This window comes from Coenobita brevimanus, chromosome 1, assembly GCF_032717465.1.
Source record: "Coenobita brevimanus isolate Jiangsu-jjx chromosome 1, ASM3271746v2, whole genome shotgun sequence".
Lineage (NCBI taxonomy): Eukaryota > Metazoa > Arthropoda > Malacostraca > Decapoda > Coenobitidae > Coenobita > Coenobita brevimanus.
In genome coordinates, this window is record NC_136954.1 from 70,341,714 (window position 1) to 70,354,349 (window position 12,636).

The 12,636-nt window shown below is 42.2% G+C and overlaps 1 protein-coding gene across 1 annotated transcript; it reads right to left on the reverse strand.

Annotated features, from left to right (window-relative positions):
- Positions 1 to 1,928: 1,928 nt before the first annotated feature.
- Positions 1,929 to 12,137, reverse strand: LOC145403284 (uncharacterized). Its single transcript, XM_080275109.1, has 9 exons — positions 12,127 to 12,137; positions 10,684 to 10,742; positions 9,426 to 9,535; positions 8,894 to 9,085; positions 6,828 to 6,972; positions 5,654 to 5,774; positions 4,337 to 4,469; positions 3,828 to 3,973; positions 1,929 to 2,424 (listed from the first exon to the last, which is right to left on the reverse strand). Exons 1-9 carry the CDS (start codon positions 12,135 to 12,137, stop codon positions 2,226 to 2,228), a joined length of 1,116 nt encoding a protein of 371 aa, XP_080131235.1. The 3' UTR covers positions 1,929 to 2,225.
- Positions 12,138 to 12,636: the final 499 nt, after the last annotated feature.

The window sequence follows — 12,636 nt, forward strand, 5'->3', positions numbered from 1 at the left end:
GGAATTTTCCACCATTCCCAGAAAAGACTGAAAAAGGTGCCCTGTTAACCCAGAAATGTGGCAGCATGTTGGCCCTTCAGTTGCACGACAAGCGAAAGGTCAATATGCATATGACAGTTCACTGTGAGGTTTTGTAGGACACTGGCAAGACAAACTACAAGACAAGGCAACCATTGTTGAGGCCAGATGTTGTCAATGATTACAACACCAACATGAGGCTTGTGGATAAATCTGACATGCAGATTAGAGATGTACAGCATATTGCCTTCAGAAATCTTGCAGATGGTATAAAATGGCATTCCTGCACCTTTTGGATATCAGTATTCTGAACAGTTACATACTTTACAAGGAGGTTGTGGGTAAGAGTCTTTTCTTACGAGAGTTTGGGAAAGACCTAGCACAGCAGCTCCTTGAAAGGTATTGAACTGTTGAGGTTGCAGGTGGAAGGAGGTAAGTGCACCAGGTGCCACTGGCTGACAGGTTGGCTAGTGCACAGTACCTGGGAAGAGATTATCTCATCAATCTGGCTCAAACACCTGCAGGGCGAGTGACATACGGGCATTGTCATGTGTGTTTAATGACAAAACGTAGGCCTATTGCTCGTGAGGAAACGGTCCATCAGTGTCACGAGTGCAAGATTGCACTTTATCCAGAGTGCTTTTTCATGTTCAAATGTGAACATACCATAGCTGTGAGTAGGGAAAGAGGGGAGATTGGTTACTAAATGGAAAATTCCATGGCAAGAGGTCAGGCAGTGTTACAAACGCACCACTCTTCCTGGGAAGTCGGTGTTACAAACATTGGCCAGAGTGTGGACACCAAGACCAAAGTCTGGGCTGTGCGCTCCAAGTCGGACACAGCCCAACTCAAGAGCCAACAGTAACCTGTCTTCTATATGTCCCTACTCATCAGCGGGACCACCAACAAACATGAGGATGCTATCATTCACAAGAAGAGTTGGTGAGTAATAGTTTTTAATTTGTTTCTCGAACTGCTATACTTTCCGAGGTATTAAGGTTTGAAAACAAGTAATTCTGGGAAAATTGCTCATTCAGAGAGGCTGGTGGTGGTAAAAACTGCCAGGCACCCAGGGGTTAAGCTTGTTAAGAAGAATGAACCCCAAAGCCAATGCATATTGCTTAAATTATTATTATTATTACTGTATTATAATCATTCCTGCTGCTGTTATTGTTCTTAGGGGACTCTATTGGATCTTAACAGAAAATGTAAAGACTGAAGAAACTGCAGGTGTGATGAAATGGGAAGAATGCATACCAAACTGTACTTGTCTCACCTAAACGTGGCCCAGACTTTCATCCTTTTGCAGCATGTTTAACTAGGGTATGTGCCAGAAAAATATACTGTTATGGCTCTACATCCTTTCCACACCATTTCATCATGACCAGTACCAATTTTCTTGGTCTAATTGATTGTTAATTTTAGGCCAAGTTAGTGTACAAAGGATATAGCACATCACAATAACATATGCTGTTATTACTATTATTATCATCATCATCATCATCGTCATCATCATCATCATCATTATGTGGTAGGTGTGGGCACTCACCATCCACTCACTTGATGTAGTGCAGCTTTGAGTGTCTGCCCTTTCCTCTTCCTTCTGCCTATGGGTGACTCTACACTGGGTGACAAGCCAAATGGTTTCCTGTACACCAAGAAACCATTTACCATGCTGGGTGGTAACTACATTACCAAATTATGGCAGCTATTGGCTTAGTGAGCAATTAAGGCGCTCCAATCGGACTAAGCCAGTGAAGGTTTATATCCAAGGGATGGTTGGGGTTTATTGCTCACGTAATGCCACTCGGGATGAGTGAGGCTGGTCACTCTTAAATGTCAGAACCAACTTGCCTAGTCTCAGGCTCCTTTGCTCCTCATGGGGCAACATAAGATTGGATGATGGATGAATGGATGGATTATTATTATTATAACTATCAATTCTGTTGCTGTTGTTATTGAAACTGCAGGTACGAAAAGAACAAGAACCTAACAAGAAGAGAACAAGGTGCCATCATGCTGAAAAAATGCACACCAGATTATTGCAGATTGTTATTAGCATATTCAATCCTGCTTCTTCTGCTGTTTCCGGGGATGGACTATGGGCACTTCCTCAACATTAAAGACGCTGAAGAATTCGCTGGCTTGAAAAGAACAGGAAAAGAACAAGGTGACATCATAAATGAGAATGAAGAATGGACATCAAATTAACGCATGTTGTTATTATTATCATCATTCCTGTTGTTCTGAGGTCGCGCTATAGGGCCCTCCTCGACCACAACGGACCCTGCCACAACGTCATAGAAAGTTCGGCTGTGGTGTAGGGAGAAGAAGGTGCACCATACGGGGAAGAGGAACATCAGCGAGAATGTCTTTAGGGCCGACCGCACCACAGCACGACACAACCTGTTGGCAAGTAGAGGAAGATTGTGGCAAGTTGCTGTTTTTTTTTTTCCCTACAGTATCCTTGTTTCAGTTGCCTTTCTATCAATTTATCAGTCTATCCCCAGATGCCTTAATCCTGGAGGGGATAGCCACAAACAAATTGTCTCCATGTCACTCTGTTCTAACAACTGCAAAGTGTTACCACTATCCTTGTACTTGAGGCACAAGAAGATGCACCATACTGGGGACAGGAACATCAATGAGAACATCTTTAGGGATGGGATCACAACATTACATAATCTGGTGCCGAATATAAGGGCTGGCTTAGTGGTAGGTCGATTTTTTAACAGCTATTCGTTATTTAAGCTGTCTATCCATCTATTGATCAATCTATAGTCAGGAGCGGTTGGCCACCAACAAACTGCCTTCGTGTCTCCCTGTTTTAACAAACACATTTTATCACCATTCAGAATATGAAAATATTAAGGCTTCACATCCTTTTCACTCCATTTCTTCAAGACTAGCACCATATTCTAGTGTTACCATTAGTTATAACTGAGCATTCAAGATGGAGATGGCAATTTTACATCTAGTTAAACTGAACAGAGTATGGGTGGGGAAAAAAGGTCATGATGATGACGATGATGAAAATGTATCTGTACCAGCCAATCCCATATTAACCCTTTTAAGGTGTAGGGGCCTAAGGCTAGACTGGCAAAATCCAGTACATTTATAGGCAGACAACCCACAGACTTCCCCTGATTAAAAAAAAAAAAAAAAACTTGGGAATCTAACATACAGGAGGCCATCACTCTGACTGGAACATTCTAACCACTAGACCACTTGATGTAATATACAATAAGCGATGATGTAAAAGCAATCTTAGCTAGCCTATCTGTAGTCAGCGACCAATTCTCTTACCTTGTACTGGATCATGGGTACTCCACTGTCCCACAGATTTATCAGTTTAATCAGGTCTGAAATATAAGGGCGCTAATGACTTTGTCTGACATGTACACACAGAGCTACACGTGAAGAAGTATACTTATCAGGTAAAGCCAGAAAGCCTGGGTCTTGGATGATGAATGAAAGTGTGTGTGTGACCCAGATCTATCCAGTCCTAGAAATGAAAGTTGGCTCTTTCAGCTGCGTACTATTGTGTGTGTTTATCCTGACAAAGACTCCTAACCTATTTCAGCAATGTTGATGGCCAAGTGTACATTGACTGGAGGGTAAATCTGACTAGTAACCAAGAACACTCATTCCTACTTCATAAGCAAAGGATCTAATTTCCTCCAACAATGAAATATTATTCAAGTTGTGAGAGCTTTCCAGTTCTGTCAGGTGAAAGCAAATTTATTACAGGCATGGTAAAACATACACAACTGACTTGTCAAAAGATGGAACATAATGCATCAACTCACCCCAAATCTGTGGCAGGGTATATGAGTGCCTGATCATGTGTGGTTGGAGCCAGCCACTGACAATGCACTACTCGCAGTCCTACCACTTTCTTGCCTGGTGTTGCTCCACCCACGCCTCCCCCTGTGCCTCGATGCAAACACAGTGCCTGCAAGAGAGAGGCTGGTACATAATCATCATCACCAGCACCGCCACATTCTTGCCTGGCACTGCTCCACCCGCACTTCTCCCTTTGCTTCGATGTAAATGCAGTACAACTACTGCCACTACTACGACTGCTATTATTATTCGTTATCATATCAAATAGTCGTATAATTTATAAAGGTTCCAACATGCTTGTATGTGTCTGCCTTAGGCATCTAATGGTGGTTCTCCATGCTGCTCAGTATTTGGCAGCCTTCCTATTCAGTCCCTTATCCCTTTGACCACACTCTATGGCCTCATTCCAGGTCTTTTCCGGTATTATTACTATGATTATAACCACTACCATCCCTACTACTACTATACCCACCTCAAAGACGCAGCTGCCCACACGATGAATGAGCTCCAGAACAAGGATGTCATAGGTGAGGGTTAGGGTCAGTCGATAGTCAGACAACAGGTCAGTTCCAAGGTTTTCCAGGTCATACTTTTCAACCTTTGACCTGAAAAATTACAGTTTTAGAAATTACAATATGTTACAATTACAAGTGCTTGGAACTATAAAATAAAGGAAATCAAATTCTATCTATCTATCTATAGCCCGACGCCCTAATCCTCCAAAGGGTGACCGTAAACAAAACACCTCCAAGTCGCTCTGTCACTCACCATTTGACTGCCCTCCCCCCAACTCACTCCTCCTCCCTCATATACCTAACAACTCCATCCCTCCACCTCATCCTCGGTCTCCTCCTCCCTCCCCCTCTCTCCACTTCACCTACATTCACCCTCTTAGTCAGTCTTTCATTTGGCCATAACACAGCTGATATTTTCTATGAACTGGAAGCTGAACCAAGTCACAAAATCAGCTAAGTGTTTCCCAAGAGTAGCTGGGACCTGTAGAGGAAAAAAAAAAAAATCTGAGATGTGCAATACGATCCATGACAGCATGAGAGTCTCAGCTTGGATTTTGATTCAGTTTACTTGTGGCTGGGTAATGTCAGAGGAATGGTACATGGAGGAATTACTGTAGAAAAAGTAAGGAATCCTCTGTATCACAAGGCCTGGTGAGTGATGAGCAATCAACTATTCAACCTGGGATGACATGGGAAACAGTGGGACTCTGCCAATAATCTGACAACATGCCACTTCCAAAGTGCTTTAGGTCATAAATCTTAACCTTTCACCTGAAAAATTATAGTGTCTCAGACTTTACACCTTTTAGTGTACATGAGTTTATAGTCAAAGGGCACTGAAGTGATGATGACAGTAGTAGACTGTAGGTGAATGGTAACTGTGGTGGCACTGATATAACCAAACTGCTACACTGCCTGGTTATACAAACATCACTCAACGCCTTCCCTGACCCCCAAAAGGAGGCTGGTGGAATGCAGGAGGGGGGAAATTTAACCCTGCAGTTCAACAATTTCGATGCAAGATGAGCCTGGCATTACAACTACAGGTATCACCAGTACACTACTGTGTCCATATGACAATGAACTGCTGCAAAGGCAGTCACTCACAGAAGATAAAAAGAATCAATGGCAGTGCACACTGCATGTGTTGATGATGATGATGATGATGACAACAAAATTGCTGTTGTTGTGGTCCTAGACTCATCTGAACATGAATAATGAATTGCAGGTTAATTATAATGACTACTGATAATGATAAGGATAATAATACTCACAGGAGACCAAAAGCATCAACAGCAGCAAATGTGACAGCTAACTTAATAGCGATAAGCAGCAAGAAGTCAATTGCCTCCGCCAGCAGTCTCTTCCATAGGGCTGGTATCCTGTATTCCACACCTGCACACCAAAATATAAGGGTTTAAGTCTAAGGGATAGTTGGGGTTTACTGATCATATACAACTATGCCACTCATGGATGAGCAATTGGTCACCCTTGCCTCAAATGTACAAAAGTAAAGTCTTGTTTTCCACACCTGGGTGAGAAATACAAGGTTTTAAATCCAATTAAAGATTGTGGCTTAAGATGATAGATAGAGTATGCAGTTTTTTTTTTTTTTTTTTTTTTTTTTTTTTTTTAAAACTCTAGTGCCAGGCTGTCTCCTGTTGTTGTCAGACTACAGATAGATATGCGAAAATTCAAGGAATGGCTGGGGTCTATCTGATGACAGACAAAGATAGACAGACAGACAGACATACAGACAGAGGGACAGGCATATACTGAAGATATATAGACCTATTGATAAAAGCAAATGCAGTTTTTACTTATTGTTGTTCCTGGTGGTCATGTGATCAGAATGTCTCAGTCAGCAATCTCTTCCACATGGCCTGTATTCTGTATTCCATACCTGTATACAAAAGGTACATGTATGTATGCAGAGGCTATATTTTGAACACTTTCAGCTTCGTAAACACATCTGTGCATGGATTTTTCTTATGGATAAAGGGTAAAATTAATGCAGTGTTGTAATTCTGTATTTCTAGGTCTGTCTGTGATGATAACACTGTGTAGGCAGACAATTTTGAAACCAGAAGTGTTTGCTGTTTGTGTAGTATTCAAATCTCTTCATTTCCTGGGAGAAATATGCCTTCATGTGGTGGTACCAATGTAACTGGACCCAATCCGACTGGAGCACTGTAATTACCCACTAAATCACCAGGTGCCAAAATTTGGTCATATAGTTACCACCCAGCACAGTAAATGGTTTTCTGGTGTACAGGAAACCATTTGGCTTGTCACTCAGTGTAGAATCACCCACAGGCAGAAGGAAGAGGAAAGAATGAAGGAAAGAAAGATGGACGAGGAAATGTAAAGTCACCCATAGGCAGAAGGATGAGGAAAGAATGAAGGAAAGAAAGACAGAAGAGGATGGAAGACCCTGAGCATTCTTACCTCTTTGATTCTGTTGTTGTTGTTGCTGTTGCTGCTGTTGTTGCTGTTGAGGTGGAGGGGCTGGTGTCCTGGGTGGGGATGGTTGGGGAGGGACAGGGGTGGTTGAGGCAGCCATGGTGGGGGGAGGGATGGAGCTCTGGGCAGCCTGAAATAGATACACTTCAGTCAACAATTATACCATCATCCATCCCTCTTTTCCCACCTAAGGATGGGGTGAGGGTGGGTCCAGAGAGTGAGAAAAATCTGATTAAAGGAGAAATGAACTAAAAACCTTTCAAATTCAATTGGCCACACACTCATTCACTCACCATTCAAGCCCCTGGAATCCTGACTCCTAACTCAATTATGTGAATAGAGTAGATCATTAAGCATACTGTATACAGGTATTTGAAACCAAAATGATTTTCTAGCAAGCCAAAAGATGGAATTCTGGGAAATTTGGATTTTCTCTTCCACACATTTAACAAGACAGTATCAAGTGTCTGAGTGATCTGAGTGTGCAGAGGATTTGCAGGATAAAGTACATTAGACTGCGTAAAACAAGGGGGACTTTTCATCATCACCATAAAGACCTCTTCAGCTATGTACAAGGTGTTCAAAGAGAAGGCATAGCTTTATGAAATGACAGATGAAGGAGTTCTAATTAAAAACATACTGTATTAACATGGATCCAATTCTCAGTTGTTACAAAGCTACGATTACTGATGACTTTACGGAAGAATTATGAAGGAGACTCCTCCATCCTTCTTTCCTTCTATCCTCTTCTGTTTCTCTTTCTTTCATTTTTTCCTCGTCCTTCTGCCTATGGGTGACTTTACACTCCCTCTTCTGTCTTTCTTTCCTTCATTCTTTCCTCTTACATCTGGCTGTGGGTAACTCTACACTGAGTGACAAGTCAAATGCACCAGGAAACCATTTACTACGCCGAGTGGTAACCATATAACCAAATTTTGGCGCCTGGTGATTTAGTGGGTAATTATGGTGCTCCAATTAGATTCAGCCCATGAAAGTTTATATCCAAGGGGTGGTTGGGGTTTATTGCTCATACAATACCACTCAGGGATGAGTGAGGCTGGTCACTCTCATCTTAAATGTCAGGACCAACTTGCCTAGCCCCAAGCTCCTACGCTTCTCGTGGGGCAACGTTGGATTGGATGATGATGATGACAATTTTCACACACAATGTTATTAGTAACTGTAAACCTGTAACAGCTGAAACCTGGACCTACATTAAAATAGATCTTTTCCTCAAAATTCCCTCATTTATCACTTCCCAAAGTTATCCTCTTTCCTCCTGAGAAACCCTGTACAGGTAGTGCATGAATATGATGCTGTGTTACATATGAACTGACAGTCACACTGGTATTTTGAGATTATGTGCACTGGTAAATTCTTTAGAAGAACTGGTGCTTTTGAGAAATACCAGTTGTTATTAATTTTATCATTATTGTGGTAGGTGGGGGCGCTAACCATCCACTCACTCGATGTCGTGCTGCTTTGGGTGTTTGCCCTTTCCTCTCTTCCTTCCTTCCTCTTCTGTCTTTCTTTCCTTCATTCGTTCCCCATCCTTCTTCCTACAGGTGACTTTACACTTCCTCTTCTAATTTCTTTCCTTCATTCTTTCCTCTTCCTTCTGCCTATTGGTGACTCTACATTGAGTGACAAGCCAAATGGTTTCCTGTACATGAGGAAACCATTTCCTTTGCTGGGTGGTAACCATATGACCAAATAATGGCGCCTGGTGGTTTAGTGGGTAGCTAATTAAGGCGCTCCAATCGGATTGAACCTGTGTAGGTTTATATCCAAGGGGTGGTTGGGGCTTATTGCTCACATAATGCCACTCAGGGATGAGTGAGGCTGAGCCCTCTCATCTTAAATGTCAGGACCAACTTGCCTAGCCCTAGGCTCCTATGCTCCTCATGAGGCAACATAGGATTGGATGATGGATGGATTGATTATTATTATTATTATTATTATTATTATAGATAGATTAACAGGGAAAGAGATGAACGGATACCCGGTACTTATAGATGTATTGATAGATAAACTTAGAGATATTTCCTCACCTGCACAGATGCCAGGAAATATGGGAATGATGCAGCTAAACAGTGCATTTGATACACTTGCGTCAGCCATGAGCGCAGTGCCTCTATATACTCTGCCGTGCTGGGCTGGGAGCTAAGAGACCCTGGGTTTGGTGCAGGAAAGAAAATATATATTATCATCATCATCACCATCACTACTAACCTCTTTCCCACCTAAAGATAGGACAAGGTAAAAATCCAGACACAAGGAAAGATAAAGTGCTAAAGTTTAAATAGTGTTGGTAAAATGGTGCTCCAAAGGAAACAACTCCAAGACATAATGCTGGTTCATAATTATGGACACAGGAGCAAAAAAACTACTTATTTCTGACTTCAAAGCAACTCAATGTAAAGTGCTTGGTTGTGTGCTTGGAGACTGCCAGCACTGCCTTTGTGTTGCTGTAAGAAAGAATATAAAATGCAGTATTGCACATGAAACTGATGTCACAAGTAAACTGAGCCACAGTCCAGGTTGGGATTTATATGCTGTTCCAAATGCTACTACAAATCTCACATTTCTCCCAACAGTTTCCAGCAACTGTTGGGAAGTAATCTGTCTAGCTGGTTCGGGCATTTGGTTGAATTCCCAGTCCACAGAGTACATCAGCTGTATGGTGGACATTTCTTCAAAGGAAACATGGATGTGCTAGGCGTCAGGGGTACCATGAGATAGTCTGGACACATGAAGAGAATGGAGAATGAGAGACTGGGTAGGACAGTATATGTGAGTGAGGCAGAGAGGGATGGGGAAATCAAAGATAAACTGGCGGGAGGGCAGTCTGATGACAGAGACCAGGGTGATATGGAGGTAATTTGTTTGTGGCCACCCCTTCTAGGATTAATATATACCAGGGCTGTTCAAGTACTTTGGGAGTAGGGCCAAATTATGAAACTTAAGATTGACAGAAGGACCATAATTTTATTTTAGGTCCTTTGATGGACGGATGGCTTTTCCTCAATCTAAACACTTATACACAGAACGAAAAGAAAAATTCACGTACAGTATAATTTGCTCTTACAATTTCTGCTGAACATATAAATAAAAAGAAAAATGCAAAATTTTCTGTTTTATGTTTGTTTACTGCCCCTTTCTCTCCTCCAAGCTTCTTTCCTTTCATCCTCGTCTGTCTTTCTTTCCTCATTCTTCTGCCTAAGGGTGACTTTACAAGTCCTCTTCTGTCTTTCTTTCCTTGATTCTTTCCTCTTCCTTCTGCCTGTGGGTGACTTTACACCGAGTGACAGGCCAAATGGTTTCCTGCACACCAGGAAACCACTTACTATGCTGGGTGGTAACCATATATCCAAATTTTGACGCTTGGTGATTTAGTGGGTAATAACGGAGCTCTAATCAGATTGAGCTGGTGAAGGTTAATATCCCAGGGATGGTTGGGGTGTATTGCTCACGTAATGCCACTCAGGGATGAGCGAGGCAGGTCTCTCTCATCTTAAATGTCAGGACCAACTTGCCTAGCCTCAGGCTCCTACGCTCCTCATAGGGCAATGTAGGATTGGATGACGGTGATGATAATGATACTTGTATTCTTTGAAGTCTGCCAAAGGACCAAAAAACAACTCAACAGCCAGATTTGGCCCAAAGGCTGCCAGTTGAATAGCTATGACATATAGCCTACACTCTGACATACAGGAGTATGGTATCATTTGATCTGACTGACTTGATGTGACAACTTATATGGCGGCTACCATACTGTGGGAGTTCTTTCAGCCAAAGGGAAAAAAAAAATAAAAATAAATAAATAAATTTAAGGGCTCACCTCTCTTTGATCCCAATGCCTCTGGGCTTCCACTGGAGGTTGCCATGCTTTCAGGGTACCTGAAACATCACCGCAAGTATTAAAGTGTGCCTGTTCAACCTAACAAAGATCCCTATCCCCTTGCAGCTTGGTTGATGGCCAAGTGTTGTCAGATTGGAGGATAGATTTACTGTATATATATTTGTATCGTTTATAATCATATCGTTCATTAACCAAAGAAACTTATTCCTACTTCATAACTAAGGCTTACTAAATTTCAGGCAACCATGACCTAATATTCATGTTGCAGAAGTGGTCCTGTTCCATGAGACACATTTTTCTTACTGTACTGCTTCACAACAACTAGACCTAAAATCACCATTTATCCATTCTGAATGCTGAACTGTAAGAAGAGATTGAAACAAGAACACAGCATCAGGCACAAAGAAAGGATGTAAAGGATGTACAGCCAATGAAGGAAAAATATTGGCTACATTTTTACCTCCCAATATCAGACGTTTAAGCATTCAACAATACTATCTACCTATCTATTGCCTGATGCCATAATCCCATTAGGGGTGGCCATTTGACTCTGAGTTATTTGTTTTACAGGAAGGGTCACTAACCCTCCACCAACCCACTTGATGACACGTAGGGAGCACGTAATTGTTTGGTTATATGGTTACCACCCAGCGTTGTAAATGGTTTCTTGGCTTACAGAAAACCATTAGGCTTGTCAGTCAATGTAAAGCCACCTGTAAAGGAAAGAAAAGCAATAAGAAGTGACAGGAAAGATGGGAGAAACAGGTAGAGAGGAGTGCAGGCACAGAAAAAGAATGATAAAGGCTGAGGAAGAAGTAGGCAGCACTACATCAAGTGAGTGGATGAATTTACTTTAACCCATTAACCGCTCTATACAGCCTGGGCTGTTCCGAGTGCGACTGCTCAATACAGCCCTGGCTGCGCTGGTGAATTTCGAATATAGTGCCATGGTGACCAAGGCCGACCCATGCAAGCATGTTTGAACCTTCAAAACTGAAACTGAAACCGAAAAAGAAAAAGAAAATGAAAACCATACATTCCAATAGGGAATCAGACACTTCGATATTCATCCACGGCTTTACCAAGGTATATATTGAGCTAATATTTCGTTACTATATACTTTGGCATGTGTTCTCTCAATTCCTAAGTCTTTGAAATACTGAATGGTTTTCAAATGTTGATGCTGATCAGTTTTTGCAACTTGCAGCAAGAGGAATCCATTCACAGGTTGAAACCAGAGGACACAGTCTTAAATAATCAAAACCACAGCATTGAACATCAAAACGAATTCTTTGAAATGAGAGTAATAACCAACTGGAACAGTCTCCCTGAACATGTAGTTAATAGCCCCAGTATTAATGCATTTTAAAAATGTAACAACAACTACCGGTACATCAGAGAATCTCAGAGAAGAGACTATACCCATGAGCCATGGCTCTTTTGCCTCTCATCTTTCATTAGGTAGGCAGTTATGCTAGTTAAAGTTAGGTTTAGTTAAACACTTAGGTCGGTCCCTTCCGCCACCGGAGACTCGCCGTCCATCTCTTGCTGAGGCTACACCTCCACTCCTGAACTCGGTGAGACCCACTTTCTGACGCCAGCAGCCAAGGGGGGAAGGCTTATTATACTGTCCCTCCTACCGACCTGGTCGTCGATGGCCCTCCCTCCTTGGTTCCTCCATCTGCTGGGGGGAATTTGGCCAGCCTCACACCATATGGAGCAGCTCTTTAGAGCCCTCTTAAGTCAGAAGCTTTTCTTTGGCGGGCCCTTATACAGCCAGGTCCTCCTATGGGAGGAAGATCATACCAAACCAAACCCTCCCACCGTTACCCTGACGAATCAAACAAGAGTTGTCACAGGGGGGCAGCTAAGAACAGGGAAACAGGTTTCGCATGATAAGTTTATTTATAGCTTACCAAGGCCACCCCAAAG